The 21829-nt window shown below is 44.1% G+C and overlaps 1 protein-coding gene across 1 annotated transcript; it reads right to left on the bottom strand.

Annotated features, from left to right (window-relative positions):
* Positions 1-1090: 1090 nt before the first annotated feature.
* LOC124553971 (ankyrin repeat domain-containing protein 65-like) lies at positions 1091-14100 on the bottom strand. Its single transcript, XM_047127996.1, has 2 exons — positions 13553-14100; positions 1091-2264 (listed from the first exon to the last, which is right to left on the bottom strand). Exons 1-2 carry the CDS (start codon positions 14098-14100, stop codon positions 1091-1093), a joined length of 1722 nt encoding a protein of 573 aa, XP_046983952.1.
* Between the last annotated feature and the right edge of the window lie 7729 nt (positions 14101-21829).

Genomic DNA, 21829 nt, shown 5'->3' with positions numbered 1-21829 from the left:
TACGGTGCTTGGCGGAGGGTACCTCGTACCACAACTAGCACCTTCTCTCCCTGTTCCACTCCCAAACAGAACGAGGGAAAAATGACTGCCTATATGCCTCTGTACGAGCCCTAATCTCTCTTATCTTATGTTTGTGGTCTTTCCGCAAAATGTAAGTTGGCGGCAGTAAAATTGTACTGCAGTCAGCCTCAAATGCTGGTTCTCTAAATTCCCTCAGTAGCGATTCACGAAAAGAACGCCCCCTTTCCTCCAGAGACTCCCACCCGAGTTCCTGTCTCTCTCTGTCCAAGTGTACAAGTATGGAGAAGTATAGAGACGTATTGAGAAGCATCGAGAAACCCAGCCTCTAGACCCCATCTGCAAACAACATCATTGAAGGGATGGCTGTGGCTTTTGTGAAGGTTTGATACACACCATGCCCCACAACTGATCTAGGTAAAATAATGTTTCTGTGTGTTCCTGTGCAGAGTGGTATAACTTTACATTTTCAAAACATGGATATCTGTGACACACCGGTAAGGTAGCTAATGTGGACAGTAGCTGGAGAGCAGATGGCGACTTTTTTGACTACTGATGACTACACCAACAGTCTGTATGGCTACTAGCCTCACCATACATTGCAGTGGGAAGTCTGCTGGATATGAGTAGACTCTTGACACCATTCTTCCTCTTAATTTCCAGCATTCTTTGGTTTGACAGGTACTCAGTACATCACGTTGATAGTAAGCCAGTAATGTGGTTTCAGCAATTCCTCTGGAGTCACATGTCGGTGCTTATGGAGAAGTGTATTTAGTATCCACTAAGAACTAAAGACTGTGACCCAGATTTCTGCCATATCATTCCTACATGTAGATTCAAAGCACCATGCAAGCTGGAGGGGGGGGGCGGGTTTCTATGATAAAATATTGTTTCTTTTGCCAATCATGTATTTGGGAATGTTACACAGTTTTGCAAAGTGTATATGAGAAATGTAATCACACAATTTTCTCAAAACAAATTTTATGTGCTGCAGTTTACATTATTTAGCGTGTATCTCCCTTTAATTTATCTTTCCTGCACCATTAGTAGATTAGTTACATGCACCACAGATTTATCTTAACAATTCCACCAACTGGAGGCGAACCCACCATTTAGCGAGGTCCAGGGGCGTTTTCCCGCTGTCAGTCCTGAGCGACTTGTCTGCCCCTGCCTCGAGCAGCACAGCAGCCACCTCCGCATAGCCTTTTGCTGCTGCCCAGTGCAGTGGAGTCGCCCCGTGCCACCCCACCACATTGGGCTGAGAGGAGGACGCCAGCAGCCGCTGCAATACACCGACCTTGCCCCTCCGTGCAGCCCAGTGCAGAGGTGTGTACCCTCTGTTATCCCTGAGCTCACTGTCTGCCCCTGCCTCGAGCAGCACAGCCGCCACCTTTGAGCGACCATTTTCTGCCGCCCAGTGCAATGGCGTCCACCCGCGCTGCCCCCTCACATTGGGGTGAGGTGAATACGCCAAGAGCAGCCGCACGACAGCCACGTGGCCCTTCCGCGCAGCCCAGTGCAGAGGTACAGTCTTCCACTTGTCCATGGCGTCCAACCGTGCCCCACCTTCTAGCAGACACCTCACCACTCTGAGATATCCCCTGCCAGCTGCCCAGTGCATTGCAGTCCTCTTATCCTCGTCCTTCACTTTTACATCTGCTCCTGCCTGCAGCAGCACAGTCGCCACCTGTGCACGGCCATTTGCTGCTGCACAGTGTAGGGGTGTCCATCCGTACTGACCCCTCACATTTGGGTGGGGGGCAGACGCCGTCAGCAGTCGAACCACGGCTGTGTGGCCATTCCACGCAGCGCAGTGCAGAGGTGTGTCCCCCTCGTCATCCCTGAGTTCCCTGTCTGCCCCTGCATCTAGCAGCACAGTGGCCACCCTGGTGCAACCATTTTCCGCCGCCCAGTGCAATGCTGTCCACCCATCCTCACCTCTCACATTGGGGTGAGGTGAGGACGCCAGCAGAAGCTGCACAACAGTTGCGTGGCTCTCCCGCGCAGCCCAGTGCAGAGCCACGTTTTTCCACCTCTCTGTGACGTCCGGCTGTGCCCCACCGTCCAGCAGACATTTCACCATCTTGAGGTGACCCCTGCCTGCTGCCCAGTGCAAAGCTGTCCTCTTCTGCCTGTCCGTCACACTCAGGTCCGCACCCGCTGTGAGCAGTGTTCGTAGTTGATCCAGTTGTCCCTTCTGAGCTGCCTCGATCAGCCCACAGCCCTTCTCGTATGCAGACCAGCTCCTGCGCAAAACAGTGAAATTCTGACATAGTATTGAAAACACAAACATCTCATAGAAAAGAAAACCGTTCTAGAAGTGAAACTGAGAGTAGTTACACTATGTGATCAAAAGTATCCGGACACCTGACTGAAAATTCCACTGCTGCAGGCATACGTTCAATCAGGTGCAAGAAGGTGGGGAATGGCAGCACATTCTTCACAGAGTGCTGCACTGAAGAGAAGTATCGATGTCAGCCGGTGAGGCCTGGCACAAAGTGGGCGTTCCAAAACATCCCAAAGGTGTTCTATAGGACTCGGGTCAGAACTCTGTGCAGGCCAGTCCATTGCAGGGATGTTATTGTCGTGTAACCACACTGCCACATGTTGTGTATTACGAACAGGTGCTCATTCGTGTTGAAAGATGCAATCACCACCCTCGAATTGCTGTTCAAGAGTGGGAAGCAAGAAGGTGCTCAAAACATCAATGTAGGCCTGTGCTGTGATAGTGCCATGCAAAACAACAAGGGGTGCAACCCTCCTCCATGAAAAACACGACCACACCATAACACCACCGCCTCCGAATTTTACTGTTGGCACTACACACGCTGGGAGATGACGTTCACCAGGCATTCTCCATATCCACACCCTGCCATCCACACAATTGTTTTCCACCGTTCAATCGTCCAATGTTTGTGGTCGTTACACCGAGCGAGGCGTCGTTTGCCATTTAGCGTCGTGATGTGTGGCTTATGAGCAGCCGCTCGACCATTAAATCCAAGTTTTCTGACCTCCCGCCTAACTGTCACAGTACTTGCAGTGGATCCTGATGCAGTCTGGAATTCCTGTGTGATGGTCTGGATAGATGTCTGCCTATTACACATTACGATTCTCTTGAACAGCCGGCGGTCTCTGTCAGCCAACAGACGAGGTCGGCCTGTACACTTTTGTGCTGTACGTGTCCCTTCACGTTTCCACTTGACTATAACATCGGAAACAGTGGACCTAGGGATGTTAAGGAGTGTGGAAATGTCGCGTACAGACGTATGACACAAGTGACATCCATTCACCTGACCACGTTCGAAGTCTGTGAGTTCCGCAGAGCGCCCCATTCTGCTCTCTCGCGATGTCTAATGGCTACTGAGGTCGCTGATATGGAGTACCTGGCAGTAGGTGTCAGCACAATGCACCTAATATGAAAAATGTATGTTTTGGGGGGATGTTCGAATACTTTTGATCACATAGTGTATAAAAACATAGATCTGCATTTCTCCTCTTTCTGTAACACTGATCAGATCAGTGTAAATATCTGTATAATTAGATAAATACGAATATTGTGCTCTGTTACTGAATTGTCTGTGAGTACAGAGCACACAGGCAATAGTGGCCCAAATGTCTCCCATTTGGTTCATATCAGGAAAATTTGGTGGTTACGACAACAAAGTCAGTTTATTATCATTGTCCTCCTACTAGTGAAGTGTCATTCTGGCCATGATAAATGGACAGTTACCCTACTACAAAATGGCATGACTGTCAGGGAAGATGTAGAGCAAGAGTGGATGCAAATAGTTTGCCATAATATGCACGTAGTCCACAGCTGCCAGCATGACTTCAGTTGCTACCATAGGTCAGAAGGAAGCCTAGGCGAATGTCTGCCACAACATAACACTACCTCATCAGCCAGAATCCGCAGTTTGTTTTGAGCAGCTTTGCCTGCACGATGGCATATCTAGACACCATCGACCTACTGCAAAGATATCTGACACAGTTTCATGTAGCCATGCTCTGATATTGATGACCCCATGCCCATTGCATTTATAACTAATTACATCACTGAATCACCTCCCCCTATGAACCATGGATCTTCCTGTTGGTGTGGAGGTTTGCGTGCTTCAGCAGTACAGATAGCTGTACTGTAGGAGTTGAACTGTATGTTTAAGAGACGATGTCTTCCTCTTGGGTAAAATGCTCCAAAGGTAAAATAGTCCCCCATTCGAATCTCTGGTTGGGGACTACTCGAGAGGATGTAGTTATCAGCAGAAACAAAACTGGATCAGAAGGGGGAATGACCTTCCCTTCAAAATTGGGCAGGTAATTTAAAAAATTTATAAAGGGGAATCGATTGGTTAAAGATATAGTGGGAAACAGTGAAATTCAGTGGCAGGAGGAACAGGGCTTTTGATCAGGTGAATACAGGGTTATAAATACAAAATTAAATATTGGTAGTGAAGGAGTAGCTTTAATAATGACCAAGGAAACAGCAATGTGGGTAAGCTACTATTAACAGCATAGTGGATGTCAAGATAGACACAAAGGACATATTCACTACAGTAGTAAAGCTTAAATGCCAACAAGCTCCGCAGATGATAAGAGGTTGAAGAAATGAGATAACAGAAAGTATTCAGATATTAAGGGAGACAAAACCATAAATGTAAGAGGGGACTGGTAACAATGACAGCAGGAAACAATGTAGGTAATATGGACTGGGGGAAAGGAACGAAAGAGGAAGCTGCCTGGCAGAATTTTGACCAGACCACAATTTCATCATCGCTAACACTTGATTTAATAATGATGAAAAAATGTTGTAAGCATGGCAGAGACCTAGAGACACCAGAAGATTTCAGAGTGATTGCATAAAACTGAAACAGAGACTTGAGAACCAGATTTCAAATTGTAAGACATTTCCAGGGGCAAATGTGAACTCTGATCACTATGTATTTGGTGTAAACTGTAGATTAAAACTGATGAAACTGCAAAATAGAAGGAAGCTAAAACTTATCCAGATAAGTTTAAAGAACCAGAAGTTGTTGAGAGTGGCAGAGAAATCAGAAAGCGTTGGATAATATAGAAGATATTTAATTTAATTGACAAAAAAAGAAAGTACACAACTGCAAGTAATGAAGTGTGTGAAAGGGAATGCAATGCTTAAAAATGAGATTGACAGGAAGTACAAAATGGGTAAGCAGGAATGACTAGAGGACGAAAGTAAGGACTTAGAAGTATGTTCCATTGGGGGAAAGATGGTCATCATCTACAGGAAAATCAAGCAGATCTTTGGATAAAAGAGAAGCAGATGTATGAGTATCAAGAGCTCAGATGGAAAACTAATCCTAAGGAAAGAAGAAAAAGGTGAAAGGTGGAAGGAGTGTATTGAGGGTGTATACAATGGAGACATAGATGAGGGTGGCAGTATTATACAAACGTAAGAGGAAGTAGTTGAAGATGAGGTCGGAGATGTGATAGGAAATATGATACTGCGACAAGAATTTGACAGAACACTGTAAGACATAAGTCAAAATAAGGCCCAGGGAGCAGACCACATTCTGTCAGAATTACTGACTGCCTTGGGCGAGCCAGCTGTTATGAAAGTATTGTATTTGGTGCGCAAGATGTATGAGAGATGCGAAATACCCTCAGACTTTAAGGCGGATATAATAATTCCAATTCCAAAGAAAGCAGATGCTGACATGTGTGAATATTAGCAAACTATCACTTTAATAGGTCATGACTGCAACATACAAACACAAATTCTTTATAGAAGAATGAGAAAATTTGTAGAAACCGACCTCAGGGGTGATCAGTTTGGATTCTGGAGAAATGTAGGAACATGCAAGGCAATACTGACCTTACGACTTCTCTTAGAAGACAGTTAAGGAAAAGCAGACATATGTTTATAGTGTTTGGATACATAGAGAAATCTTCTCACAGCGGTAACTGGAATAATCTCTTTGAAATTGTGCAGGTAGCAAAGGTGAAATACGTGGAGGAAACGGCTCTTCACAACTTGTACAGAAGGTAGATGGCTGTTGCAAGAGTTGAGAGTAGAGGCGCGTGCGCGGCAGACTGTTGGCCCACCGTAGTCCGCTAGGGGTGGGCTGTCTGCTTGCAGACCACCAGCCCGCCTCACACGGAGAGATCCACAGCGATGTAACTGAGTTTTTGAGACTATCTATACAATGGTGTAAGCTAAGACCCCAGGTATCACACATTGCAGCCATTCACCATGGTGGGCCCTCATTTCCAGGTAACAGCCAAGAAAAAAATGTGGATTTTTGTGTTATGCTCAATAAGCTTAAAAAGTTACGTTATTTAGTCTAGTTGTGTGCTGCAATGGGTTGGATAACAACTTTACACGAGAAGGTCGTATGTTCCATTTTTTTCAGGTGCAGTAACTTTTTCTGTTTTTAAATCTTTATCAAAATGACTTTGATCATCAGTTTTATTCAATTAATTGATGTAAATGTACCTTTTTAATTTCATTCCTTTGTCACATAATTTTAATCGTAATACCAACTTCTTGATTTGCTCTCATTTTTCGTACTATCATTCTTTCCCCACTTGAAATCTCTTTGTTCCTGTCTTTTTATTTCATGTATTAATTGTGATGTAATTTCTTGTGTTTTATCACTGCTTTTGCGTCCACATTATTACATTAACTATATATATATATATACACTCCTGGAAATTGAAATAAGAACACCGTGAATTCATTGTCCCAGGAAGGGGAAACTTTATTGACGCATTCCTGGGGTCAGATACATCACATGATCACACTGACAAAACCACAGGCACATAGACACAGGCAACAGAGCATGCACAATGTCGGCACTAGTACAGTGTATATCCACCTTTCGCAGCAATGCAGGCTGCTATTCTCCCATGGAGACGATCGTAGAGATGCTGGATGTAGTCCTGTGGAACGGCTTGCCATGCCATTTCCACCTGGCGCCTCAGTTGGACCAGCGTTCGTGCTGGACGTGCAGACCGCGTGAGACGACGCTTCCAGTCCCAAACATGCTCAATGGGGGACAGATCCGGAGATCTTGCTGGCCAGGGTAGTTGACTTACACCTTCTAGAGCACGTTGGGTGGCACGGGATACATGCGGACGTGCATTGTCCTGTTGGAACAGCAAGTTCCCTTGCCGGTCTAGGAATGGTAGAACGATGGGTTCGATGACGGTTTGGATGTACCGTGCACTATTCAGTGTCCCCTCGACGATCACCAGTGGTGTACGGCCAGTGTAGGAGATCGCTCCCTACACCATGATGCCGGGTGTTGGCCCTGTGTGCCTCGGTCTTATGCAGTCCTGATTGTGGCGCTCACCTGCACGGCGCCAAACACGCATACGACCATCGTTGGCACCAAGGCAGAAGCGACTCTCATCGCTGAAGACGACACGTCTCCATTCGTCCCTCCATTCACGCCTGTCGCGACGCCACTGGAGGCGGGCTGCATGATGTTGGGGCGTGAGCGGAAGACGGCCTAACGGTGTGCGGGACCGTAGTCCAGCTTCATGGAGATGGTTGCGAATGGTCCTCGCCGATACCCCAGGAGCAACAGTGTCCCTAATTTGCTGGGAAGTGGCGGTGCGGTCCCCTACGGCATTGCGTAGGATCCTACGGTCTTGGCGTGCATCCGTGCGTCGCTGCGGTCCGGTCCCAGGTCGACGGGCACGTGCACCTTCCGCCGACCACTGGCGACAACATCGATGTACTGTGGAGACCTCACGCCCCACGTGTTGAGCAATTCGACGGTACGTCCACCCGGCCTCCCGCATGCCCACTATACGCCCTCGCTCAAAGTCCGTCAACTGCACATACGGTTCACGTCCACGCTGTCGCGGCATGCTACCAGTGTTAAAGACTGCGATGGAGCTCCGTATGTCACGGCAAACTGGCTGACACTGACGGCGGCGGTGCACAAATGCTGCGCAGCTAGCGCCATTCGACGGCCAACACCGCGGTTCCTGGTGTGTCCGCTGTGCCGTGCGTGTGATCATTGCTTGTACAGCCCTCTCGCAGTGTCCGGAGCAAGTATGGTGGGTCTGACACACCGGTGTCAATGTGTTCTTTTTTCCATTTCCAGGAGTGTATATATATTTCTCATTTTGCTTCAATTTCTTTTTGTTTGTAAACCCGTCATTCATTTAAATTTTCATCTCTCGTATTTTGTCCACAGTGCAGTAGGTATCTAGGTTATAATTCGAATTTTTTTTGTTTTATCACCTTGTTTTTTCGTCCATGTTATTGCATTCTTTATATCTATTTCTCATTGTACTTGAACTTCTTTTTGCTTGTAAACCTGTCTTTCATTTAAATTTTTATCTGTGTTATTTTGTCCATAGTGCAGTAGGTATTTAGGTTATAATTCAAACTTTTTTTGTTTTATCAACTTGTTTTTTCGTCCACATTATTGCATTCCTTATATCTATTTCTCATTTTGCTTGAATTTCTTTTTGCTTGTAAACCCGTCTTTCATTTAAATTTTCGTCTGTGTTATTTTGTCCACAGTGTAATAGGTATTTAGTTTATGTTTTACATGTTTGTATGGTGATTACCATGAAAAAAATTCCACTTCTGCTAACAAAAATACATTTTTCACAACGTTGCACAGATACAAATGGCTTATGTCATGTCACCTTTTTTTAACTGATAGATCGGAATTTTCAAATAATTGAATATTATAACAGATAAATAAAATTAAATTTATGTACACGAAAATTCCGACTGGGAAAGAACAACAAAGGAGAGTCCAACCCACAGTGTTATTTAGTCTGGTTGTGTGCTGTAATGGGTAGGATAACAACTTCACACGAGGAGGTCCTGTGTTCGAATTTTGTCAGGTGCAGTAACTTCTTCTGTTTTTAAATCTTTACCAAACGACTTTTATCATCATTTTTACTCAATTAATTGATGTAAATGTAATTTTTTAATTTCTTCCCTTTGTCACATAATTGTAATCATTATACCAACTTCTTGATTTGCTATCATTTTTTTTTGCTATCATTCTTTCTCCTCTTGAAATCTTTCCTGCTGTGTTTTTATTTTATGTATTAATTTCGATTAAATTTCTTGTGTTTTACCACTCTGTTTTTTCGTCCACATTATTGCATTAATTATATATATTTCTCATTTTGCTTCAATTTCTTTTTGTTTGTAAACCTGTCATTCATTTAAATTTTCATCTCTCGTATTTTATCCACAGTGCAGTAGGTATTTAGGTTATAATTCAAACTTTTTTTGTTTTATCACCTTGTTTTTTCGTCCACATTATTGCATTCCTTATATCTATTTCTCATTTTGCTTGAATTTCTTTTTGCTTGTAAACCCTTTCATTTAAATTTTCATCTGTGTTATTTTGTCCATGGTGTAATAGGTATTTAGTTTATGTTTTACATGTTTGTATGGTGGTTACTATGAAAAAAATTCCATTTCTGCTAACAAAAATACATTTTTCACAACATTGCACAGATATAAATGGATTATGTCATGTCACCTTTTTTTAACTGATAGATCGGAATTTTCAAATAATTGAATATTATAACAGATAAATAAAATTGAATTTATGTACACGAAAATTCCGACTGGGAAAGAACACCTAACGAGAGTCTAACCCACAATCTGCTATGTGTGTGAGGCTGTTATGTTATCCACTAAGTAAAATTACATTTTAACCAATTAATGGAGTAAAAATTACGCTCAAAGTAATTTCGATTAAGATTTAAAAATAGAAAAAAATTTGTGTACATGATGATATTCGAACACACTGTCTCCTGCGTGAGAGACTGTTATCATATCCATTATACGACGCAACCAGGCTGTATAAAGTACCTTTTTTAATGCTATTAAGTGTCATAGAGAATTCGGAATTTTCAAATAACTTCCGGGAATTCAGCCAGGTACTACTTCCAGCGACCGCCGATATTTCGGCGGGAGAACACCCCGCCATTTTCAAGGCAACTTCAACGGACAGGCGGCGTACATGCAAATTTAAAACCTTATTTCTCGAACTGATGCAACAAAGATAACACACACTCTGAACACTAGTGCCACCAAAGATGCTATCAGAGCTATCGATAGTGAGACTATGAATTCGCAGGTGAGGTAGCATTGACACTGTCCCTCCGTTTTTTGACAAGGGAGAGAGCCAGATTCCAAGCAGAGTTTAAACAGAAACCTGCATCCCTGTTAACGAAGTTGCTCGCTAATTTAATCTCAACTGCCTCCCTAATGACACTGTCCCAATAGCTGGACGTGCATGCCAATATCTCGGTGTTATTATATAACAGGGGGTGACCAGTATCCAAGCAATGTTCGGCAGTAGCAGATCTACTTGGCTGCTGTGATCGTGTGTGCCGTTTATGCTCAGTACATCGGTCCTCCACGGTCCTGATACTTTGACCAATACATGCCATGCCGCAGCTACAAGAAATACGACATACACCCGCCTTACGCAGTCCAAGATCATCCTTAACGGAACTCAAAAGTGCTCTAATTTTAGATGGAGGTCGGAAAACACATTTCACATCGTATTTCCGTAAAATACGACCGATCTTGTTGGACGTGTTTCCTACATAAGGCAAAAAGGCAGTAGACTTAGGTGTCGACTCAGAATTGTCATCAATTACTCGATGTACAGTTGGTCGATAGCGCAACGCACGTTCAATCTGTCCATCACTATAACCATTTTGACGAAATGTAACTTCAAGATGGGACAGCTCAGCAGGCAAAGTCTCAGCGTCAGAAAATACATGTGCCCTATGTACCAAGGTATAAAGTACCAATTCACGCTGAGCCGGATGGTGACAACTATTAGCCTGTAAGTACAAGTCGGTGTGAGTACGTTTCCTGCAGACTGCATGTCCCAATGATCCATCATCCTTCCTCCTAACCAACACGTCGAGAAAGGGAAGGCAACCATCCTCTTCCACCTCCATCGTAAAACGAATGTTCGGGTGGATCGAGTTCAGATGTTCTAGAAAGGCATTCAAATTCTCCCTGCCATGAGGCCAAAAACAAAGGTATCGTTAATATATCTAAAGGAACAGGCGGGTTTCAAAGGCGCCGACTCCAATGCACGTTCCTCGAAGTCTTCCATAAACAAATTTGCGATCGCTGGAGACAACGGACTACCCATCGCAACTCCATCTGTCTGCTCGTAATACTGGTCATTAAATAAAAAGTAAGTGGATGTCAATACATGCCGAAAGAGATTAGTTAATTGAGCACCAAAACCCTAGCCTCAGTTAACCGCAACGAATCAGACAGAGGAACACGAGTGAAGAGATAGGCCACATCAAAACTCACTAAAATATCAGTCATTCAACCGCAGTCCCTCCAAACGACGTAAAAAATCAGCTGAGTTCCTGATACGATGTTCACACCGTCCTACTTGTGGACTCAACAGAGAAGCAAGATGCTTGGCTACACGATATGTCGGAGCGCCGATATTACTCACTATAGGACGGAAAGGAACCTCTTCCTTGTGAACCTTCGGAAGGCCATATAACCTAGGGGGAACAGCACTATAGGTGTTAAGACTGTTGATATTGTCCTGCGACAAACCACTTCTCTTCAGGAGGCTGTTGGTCCTTCTCTCAAGACTTTTTGTGAGGTCAGCATCGATTCTGCAACACGCTGAATCAGATAATAAACGTTGCATCTTTTGTACATAATCCTGCTTATTTAAACCAATGGTGGCATTGCCCTTGTCCGCAGGTAAAATAACAATATCAGGATCAACTTTGAGAGGGCGTAAAGCAGCCCTCTCTGCTGTTGTTACATTCCTCTTGGGTGGACGAGCCCTAGTCAACACACGGCATGCCTCCCTCCTAACCTCCTCTGCAGCCTCAGGAGGTAGTTTGCAAACTGCCTGTTCAATTGAACTAATAAAATCAACTACCTGCAAACTCTTCGGAGTGGGTGCAAGATTTAAACCCTTCCCAAGCAAGGTAGAGTCGTCAAAAGATTTTTCTGTGAGAACGTCGAGATTTTGCCAAATGCCGGGCAGTAACATAATTGTATTGCCAGTCTGCTTGAGTCCATGAGGCACCGTCCAACCAATCCCAAGTGAAATCAAACAATTACGATGCAACCATTAAATGAAAACTAAACAATTCATGGAAACAGAATCCAAACGTCGACGAGTAAAACGAATCCTTTCACGAACAAGAGCCAAGCCAGCACGTTGCTTGATGCGACTGGCGGCAGGAGAATTAATATGGTGCTCAACCTTGGCAAATGCTGGGACATGATTTTCATCACGACACCTCAATAAAAACGACAAAGCATATTGCCGTGTAACTCCAGAGTGAAAGTGAAGAAGAATTACATGATCTTTTGGATGGAATGGACAATTGAGAGTTAATCGATGAAAGACGAAAGTAATGAGAAGTAGCATAAATAGGAACAACGAGAAACTTGACATCAGAATTGACGGTCACAAAGCGGATGAAGTTAAAATTTCTACCACATAGGTAACAAAATAACCAATGATGGACAGAGCAAGAAGGACATCGAAAGCAGACTAACACTGGCCAAAGGGGCATTCCTGGCCAAGAGAAGACTACTAGTATCAAACATAGGCCTTAATTTGAGAAAGAAATTTCTGAGAATGTACATTTGGAGCACAGAATTGTATAGCAGTGAAACATGGAATGTGGGAAAACCGGAACAGAAGAGAAACGAAGCATTTGAGATGTGGTACTACAAATGAATGTTGAAAATTAGGTGGACTAATGAGGTAAGGAATGCAGAGGCTGCACGCCGAATCAGAGAGGAAGGAAACATGTGAAAAACAACGACAAAGAGAAGGGACAGGATGATAGGATATCTGTTAAGACATCAGGGAATTACTTCCATGGTATTGAAGGGAGCTGTAGAGAGCAAAACTGTAGAGGAAAACAGAGAATGGAATACATCAAGCAAATAATTGGTGATGTAGGTTACAAGTGCTACTCTGAGAAGAAGAGATTGGCAAAGGAGAGTAATTCGTAATGGGCCATATCAAACCAGTCATAAGACTGATGACTCAAAAAAAAGGGAGAAGAGATAGTAGTGAAAGTTCCTGATAACCAAACTTTGCACCAGTGTCCTGGACTCAATTGCAAACTTCTCCACAATGTTTTATTGAGTAACAGAACATGGCAGTGGTCTGTTTGATGGACAAATACTCGCATCTACCTCCAGAATGGTACAGTGGGATTCTCGGGTCTGCCTCCAGTATTAATTTCCTGAGTGTGGGACTGTCTGACTTCTCACGTTTTGGACATTCGTATGTGCTCTGGCGAGCTTCCCTGGTTTTTGGATGTAAAGAAGTGGGGAACTTGGTGTTGTAAATATGTTGTCGAAGCAGGCAAATACATAACCTACAGAGGTGGGATGTGAGTTTCTGTTGTAGTTGTGACATCACTGGGACTGGCACTGATGCCTCCCTATGAGGATGAGCACCCACACAGAGCAACCCAGTGGAATGTCCTGTAATGGTGCATGTCATGCTACAGATCTAGAAAATCTGACTCTGTAGTAACTCACTGGATTTTGGAGATGGTGGCGTCATCATATGGGGCAGTTTGGCGAAATGCCACGGATGGCGCTGCTGCGGAGGGAGTCCTGTCGTGGTCCTTGTGGCGCCAAGAGCCGAAGGTTATGTTGCTGTTTGTGGAGGGTGTCATGCCTTGGCCCCTGTGGCGCCAAGAACCGGAGGTTATGTTGCCGTCTGCAGAGGATGTCGTGCCGTGGTCCCTGTGGTGCCACGACCCAGAGGATATCTTGCTGTCTGTGGATGGAGCTATGCCATGGTCCCTGCGGCGCCAGGAGCCAGATGTTGGGCTGCTGTCTGCGGAGGGAGCCATGCCATGGTCCCTGTAGCGCCAGGAGCCAGAAGTTATCTTGCTGTCCGCAGAGGGAGTCGTGCCATGGTCCCCGCAGCGCCGGGTGCCGGAGGTTATCTTGCTGTCTGCAGAGGGAGTCGTGCCATGGTCCCTGTGGCGCCAGGAGGTGGAAGTTATGTTGCTGTCTGTCGAGGGATTCATGCCCTGGTCCCTGCGGCGCCAGGAGCCAGAGGTTATCTTGCTCTCCATACCTGCCAAAAATAAAAAATAAAAGAAAATGTGTTGATTCACACCTATGACGTATCTCAATGAAACTGTTGGTGCAATGCAAAGTACAGAAAAATGTCGGTATGAAAGTCGATATTAGTATTTAGTAAATGTTCCTTTGACGATCTTAACTTTTCCACAGCCTCAGTCTGCAGCTAAGGATGCAGACACCATTGTGTTTTAGTGTCAGATCACTGGCACTTAACCACAGAGTTGCAAGTCGCATCTTTGAAGTACCAATGACTTGTGAGGCATGATCAGCAGCAATATTGCCATAATGCAGGAAGCAGTTGTTTGATGAGATCTACTAGTGTGGAGCTTAACATTCAACCCAGAGGAGCACAGGTTGCTACATGCTTATATCTCACACACGTTTCCAACCTTTGGAGAGAGGAGACAAGCACTGGTGTAGAGGTAGGAAACAATGCCTGCACTGGACTGTTTTCCCAGCTGTCTTACCAGCTGAATCAGAGGAGGCCTGCCATCAGCTGCATGTAGCTATAATCCATAGGCTCGGTGCAGAAACGGAAAAAGGCTCAAGCCGCTGCCTCATTAACAGAAGGGAGGTTATCACCAAGCAGGAGGAGCTGCCTGACTTCACCTTCATCACCTGCCCACTCACACTGATGAAGAAGATGCCAGCTGCTACAGCTGCCCCTGTGTTAGTGGCACTAAGGCTGGTCACCATCGTACAAAAGCAGCACAGAGAGACGGACATGATGTGGCACATTGAAGAGTCGCCCAGGGTGCCGTCTTGCAGGGAGGCTGAAACACCACTCAGCTGCCAGCAGGGAAGGAGGATGAGCACAGCTCGTGATGCAGCCCAGAGAGGTCATCACGAAAGAAGGAACTCCTGCTTAAATAGGGCCTCTGCTACACCACTGATGGTCTGCGGCATTACAGAGCAGTGGGGGGCCTTCACAACAGCACATTCAGCTGCCGTGTTAATTTGAACTGACATAGTGTTGACAAAGTGATGGCAGTGACGCTGGTATCAAGCTTCATGGTACCCACCACTAACATGTCCTCACTGGAATGATCTCTCACATCCAGCAAACCACTCCACCACTACTTGTCCTGACTGTCATGGAGGTTTTTTTACCCGTAACACCTGCCAGGGCATTTTCCCCTCTTCCTTTAATCTACTATTTCTTCATGTGTTTCTGTCCACTACCATCTCCAGAGGGACCTTTAATAATAGGGAACCTTACCCAGAGACACATACAACATCATGGTCTTGCATCCTCTTATTTCCTCAATTTGAAAAATTAACCAGTGCAGAGGTGACAGTAGAATTTTTTCCTGGTGGTCACTATGCTAGTATGGGTGTGGAGAGTCTCCCTTCACTATATTCTTTGGAGACCACATTTCCCTGTTGATCCCTGTACTATTGGCTGAGCAAATCAGTCCAGAGGTCGTAGGAGGACAAACGAAGCACAATGTTTTGAGCAACACACTCCTTTACTAGGCATGGTCTCACTGGATGCAATCTTTACATCGATGAATGTATTGTAGTAATAATTGTTTTATGTGAGTTCACTAGGAAAGTTTCACGCATCTGTCAGTGGGAATCAAAGTTCTGGAATCTGTCAGTGGGTTTAGACAAAAGGGAGCTGTTTCATTTATGACATAAACTTATAACAAGACTGCTAGTGCATGCTATATTATGACAACCCATATTTCTACATATCACTGCCATTGGTTAAAAGACAGCTATGGTCCCATAACTGATGACTTTGGGAAGAAGATAATAATGGGTACAATGAAAAACAATGTTTGTAGGGAAAACATGGACAGCATGATTTATTGTCGAATGCATGACTGATAGCAAACACTTGATTAATTGTGCATATTACAAAGATTCGGCATGCCAGTATACGATACCGATCATTTCACTCTCAGACCAGCAAATGACATAGTGCGCCACAAATAATCATATACAAAACAGATTATCAGCTTCAACCAAATAGTGCCTGTCCACTCATATTCTCAACCGAACTGCATGGTTCACAGGGCACAGCTATACCTGCTGATTGCAGCCAACAAAATGTTCCTAAGCGTTTGCACCCAGCAAGATTAATCAGACTTTATTTCAAGACATTGTCACTGGACAGCTGTTAGTTTAAAATACTATGTAGGCAAAATCAGAGGTACCCACAACATAGAGACTCCAATTAAGTAATTCAATAAACTGACTCTCAAATTTTATAAATAATAGCAGATATATCTGTGACGGTATAGGCCTCTCACATATAGATGTATCCTACAAACTAAATTTTACATGGAAATTTATGGCGACAAAGCTTCAGTGAGAAATTAATCACTCAAGAAGGGCCCCAGTAGATAGGACAAAACAGCACAAACTTTGAACTACTCATACATGACTGGTATAGTCACACAACAATATATTTAAAGTTGTAGTGACTGTCACATTACCCACTAATTCTTTATATTATGACCATGAAAATGTTTGTACAGGAAGAAAGAAAATAAAAAGTATTCACCATATGTGTCTTTGACCAACAACAGTAAATGTTAGACAATGAACAGCACATCTGTAGTGCATACCTTTTGTCTCTATGTTTTCATTAAAACAACAAGTGTCTGGCACAGTTGTTAGATCGATTACTGCTGCTACAATGGAGGGCTATTAAGATTTAAGTAAGTTTGAACGTGGTGTTATAGTCATCACATGAGTGATGGGCTACAGTATCTCTGAGGTAGTGATGAAGTGAGGATTTCCCTGTTTGACCATTTCACCATGAAAATCAATGTCTGACATTGCTGCAGCCAGAAAAAGATCCTGGAGCAATGGAACCAATGCCAACTGAAGAGACTCATTCAGCATGACAGAAGTGCAACCCTTCCTTAAATTGCTGCAGATTTCAATGCTGGGCCATCAACAAGTGTTGGGGGGCTAACCATTCAATGAGACATCATTGATATGAGATTTCAGAGCTGAAGGTCCAGTCATGTACCCTTGATGACTGCACGACACAAAACTTTATGCCTCACCTGAGCCTGTCATCACTGACATTGGAATGTTGATGACTGAAGCGAGCCTCGTCTGAAGAGGCAACATGTTTCCAAATTGTATCGAGTGGATGGATGTGTAGGAATATGGAGACAACCTCGTGAACCATGGACCCTGCAAGTCATCAGGAGAAGGTTGAAGTTGGTGGAGGCTCTGTAATGGTGTGGGATGCGTGCAGTTGGGATGATATGGGACCCCTGATACATCTAGATACAACTCTGACAGGTGACGCATATGTAACTGCTCTGTCTGATAACCTGCATCCACTCATGTCCATTCTGCATTCTGGTGGACTTGGGCAATTCCAGCAGCACAGTGCGACACCCTACATGTCCAGAATTGCTACAGATTGGCAGCAGGAGCAGCCTTCTGAATTTAAGCACCTCTGCTGGCCACCAGACTTCTCAGACATGAACATTATTGAGCATATCTCGGATACCTTGCAACATGCTGTTCAGAAGAGATCTCGGCCCCCTAGTACTATTATGGATTTATGGTCTGCCCTGCAGGATTTATGGTGTCAATTCCCTCCAGCAGTACTTAAGACATTAGTCAAGTCCGTGCCATACCATGTTGCAGAACTTCTGCATGCTCACGAGGGCCCTACACGATATCAGGCAGATGTGCCAGTTTCTTTGGCATTTCATTGTATTTTAGACAAGTAGTTATCATATGAGTAACATATGCATGTTGACTAATAACATCTTAACTAACAGAAACTAAAAGTTTTGTCTCAGAAGAACCTATTAGGACATCTCACTCTATTTTGTTTATTATTTTTAAAGGAAACTCCATAAACATTACCAAACTTTATCTCAGCTGGAATAAATCTTGACACCTGTGATCCCATGTTATGCGAATATGGTAACATAACGAAAGTGATGGTATAGGTAAGGAAATGAATATACAGGGTGTTGCAAAAAGGTACGGCCAAACTTTCAGGAAACATTCCTCGCACAAAAATAAAGAAAAGATGTTATGTGGATATGTGTCCGGAAACGCTTAATTTCCATGTTAGAGCTCATTTTAGTTTCGTCAGTAGGTACTGTACTTCCTCGATTCACCGCCAGTTGGCCCAATTGAAGGAAGGTAATGTTGAATTCGGTGCTTGTGTTGACATGCGACTCATTGCTCTACAGTACTAGCATCAAGCTCCTGCACATTTCAGTCGAAGTGTTCATACACTTCTCAACAACAGATTCGGTGACCGATGGATTGGTAGAGGCGGACCAATTCCGTGGCCTCCACGCTCTCCTGACCTCAACCCTCTTGACTTTCATTTACGAGGGCATTTGAAAGCTCTTTGTCTAGGCAACCCCGCTACCAAATGCAGAGATTCTTCGTGCTCGCATTGTGGACGGCTGTGATACAATACACCGTTCTCCAAGGCTGCATCAGCGCATCAGGGATTCCTTGCGACGGAGGGTGGATGCATGTATCCTCGCTAACGGAGGACATTTTGATTATTTCCTGTAACAAAGTGTTTGAAGTCGCGCTGGTACGTTCTGTTGCTGTGTGTTTCCATTCCATGATTAATGTGATTTGAAGAGAAGTAATAAAATGAGCTCTAACATGGAAAGTAAGCGTTCCCGGACACATGTCCACATAACATATTTTCTTTCTTTGTGTGTGAGGAATGTTTCCTGAAAGTTTGGCTGTGCCTTTTTGTAACACCCTGTATGCACAAAAAAATCAACATTTCAAATTAAATAGACAGAAGTTAATAATTAACAAGGCAGGAGATGGAAAAAAAGGAAAAGAGAAGGGCGTAACTGTAGATAACTGGCATGCAGTGCACAGATCCAGTTACATGAATACATAGCATCCCGTCATTAGACAGACCAAAAAAAACACGTTTTACATTGTACGTTTTTATCACACGGTGTCATTGCGCTGTCTTTTGTAATCCTAACTGGCACTATAAACATGTGGCACGCACTTGAAGATTCACGTTGCTGCTGCGTCACAGGATATGAGAAACGCCCACCAGGCCACCTGCTGTGAGGGTGTGTAGAGGTTGGGAGGAGTGGGGGAAGACGCAGCCGGTTCGCGCGGTGCAGTCAGGTGGATCGCCGCTGCGTGCTGAACGACTCAGGACAGTGCCGAGCTCCACAGAGAGAGGGCTCGAGGACTGTTCTGTCGATCTCGCCTCTCAGAAGCCGCCACCTCCTTGCACGGCATGACGCAACAATGCCTTAACGTTGCTGGTGTACACAGCCCGAAAACGAAAAGAAAAGATGTGGCACAATCATTCAAACACAAAATTCGCACAGCTCAACATTCACACGTAAAACAGTGTAGTGATGTAACTTTAAATACAGACGCTAATGAAAACATTAATATATTCCCATATAGACCGAAGAGCCAAAGAAAGTGGCACCCCTGCCTAATATCGTGTAGCCCTCCCCCCCCCCCACTCCCCCCCCCCCCCCCCCCCCCCCCGCAGAAGTGCCACAAACACGTCTAATGTCTGAGGTAGTGCTGGACGGAATAGACATCGTGAATTCTGCAAGGCTGACCATAAATGTGTAAGAGTACGACAGAGGGGACTGAACAGAACGTTGCAAGGCTTCCCAGATACGCTCAATAATGTTCATATCTGGGGAGTTTGGTGACCAGAGGAAGTGTTTAAACTGAGAAGAGTCTTTCTGGCGCCACTCTGTAGCAATACTGGACGTGTGGGGTGTCGCATTGTCCTGCTGGAATTGTCCAAGTCTGCCGGAATGCAGAATGGTCATCAATGGATGCAAGAGAGCAGACAGAATGCTTAGGTACGTGTCACTTGCCAGATTCTGATTTAGTCTCAGGAGTGCCGTATCACTCCAGCTGCACACGCCAAACACTATTACAGAGCCTCCACCAGCTCGAACAGTCCTCTGCTGATATCCAGGGTCCATGGATTCATGAGGTTATCTCCATACTCGTACTCGTTAATCTGCTCGATAAATTGGAAACGAGAGTAGTCCGGCCAGGTAACATCAACAGTCCAATGTTGGTGTTGACGGGCCCAGGTCAGGTGTAAAGCTTTGCGTAGTGCAATCATCAAGGCTACACGAGTGGGCCTGCAGCTCCGAAAGCCCATATCAGTCCGTTGAATGGTTCGCACACTGACATTCGTTGATGGCCCAGCATTCAATTCTGTAGAAATCTGCGGAAGGGTTGAGCTTCTGTCACGTTGAACGATTCTCGTCAGTCGTCGTTAGTCCCGTTCTTTCAGGATCTTTTTCCAGCCGTAGCAATGTGGGAGGTTTGATGTTTCACCAGATTTCTCATATTCACAGGGAAAATCCCCACTTCTTCGCCACTTTGGAGGTGCTCTGTCCCACCGCTTGTGCGCCGACTATCACACCACGACCAAACTCACTTAAATCTTGATAACCAGCCATTGTGGCAGCACTAACCGATGTAACAACTGCGCCAGACACTTGTTGTCTTACATCGGCATTGCCGACCGCAGCGCCGTATTCTGATTGTTTATATTATCTCTGTACTTGAATATGCATGCCTGTACCAATTTCTTTGGCGCTTCAATGTTGTTAAAGTTTTAAAAATCATTGCTAGTTGTTATCACACGAAAGTAAACGAAGAATTTCATCTTCCCTTTCGAGTCATGTTTCTTCTTTTCGATTCGAAGATAATGTACAAGTCTCTTGTCTTTCTTGTTCTTACAGTGTTTTCGAACCATCATTCACTTGAAATTCTTCTTCAAATCTGTAGTAAAGTTCCGACGGCGAGTCTTTACATACTCGCCATTGTTTAATAAAATATATATTGTGCAGCGCCTATCCCTGGACAAATATTCATTTGAAAATGCTGTTTTGAACTGTGTAAATGCCTTAACATCTTCCACTCGCAACTCTCCCACTATTTAGTCTCCAATATATATTTGCCGTGCACAAAAACCAATCTTACTTGCATCATTCGCATTTCGTGAACGTAACAACTCATACCCTCTCTTAGTATAAAGGTCACCATTGATTATGTTCAATTAACAGTCCAAATTATAACTTCCTTGCACCAATTAATCAGTATCGTCTCGTGTGTCGAATTGCCATTACTGTCAGCACTGTAATTATGTTTGGTGTTGTTAAATTGATCCAGTTCATTAGCATTTTCTAAAAATTAGGAGAAAATGGTCACACATTCAAAATAAACTTGGCTTTTACATTACTTTCGTCACATGAGCGTTGCATGACAACACTGTCGTTCTCGACTGCACTGGGTTCAATAAACTGATGAATCCCTTCTTGCTGTGAGATTAATTGAGAATGAGTTTCAGCCACTTCCGGTTCTTTATCGTTGCTTTGTTTACTGTCCAGAACGTCATCAAAATGTTCGATTTTCTTCGGTCCTACAATCCCTTTTTCCACATCTATTCTGAGTTCATCATCATGACCTTTCTCAGTTTTTCATTATGATTATCTATTATTTTCTTCATAACCATACTTGGTTTTTGATTGAAATCATCAAGCTTTTTGATCAAACTTTGACAATCATCATCAAGTATTTTGAATAAGTCTCTTTCCGCCTTTTGTAAAAACTGCATTGTCAGTTCGTCCTTCCACACATTGTCAACCTGAATGTTATCTATCATTGCCTCTTGCAATTCAGTGTCTGTGATAAAATTTGAACTTTCGTTTTCTGCTGTAGCTACATTTTGACCTCTGCTGATTAGTT

The sequence above is a fragment of the Schistocerca americana genome, chromosome 11 (assembly GCF_021461395.2).
Source record: "Schistocerca americana isolate TAMUIC-IGC-003095 chromosome 11, iqSchAmer2.1, whole genome shotgun sequence".
Classification (NCBI taxonomy): Eukaryota; Metazoa; Arthropoda; class Insecta; order Orthoptera; family Acrididae; genus Schistocerca; species Schistocerca americana.
The sequence above is the reverse complement of the archived record's forward strand: the minus strand, read 5'-3'. Positions and strand labels throughout refer to the sequence as shown.

What these genes read in the sequence shown, in the direction of transcription:
- LOC124553971 (XM_047127996.1), bottom strand. Translation starts at nt 14,100, where the DNA reads ATGGAGAGCAAGATAACCTCTGGCTCCTGGCGCCGCAGGGACCAGGGC. An exon ending in GCCACCATCTCCAAAATCCA is followed by an intron (nt 2,265 to 13,552) that starts GTGAGTTACTAC and finishes TGTTTTGCGCAG; the next exon opens with GAGCTGGTCTGCATACGAGA.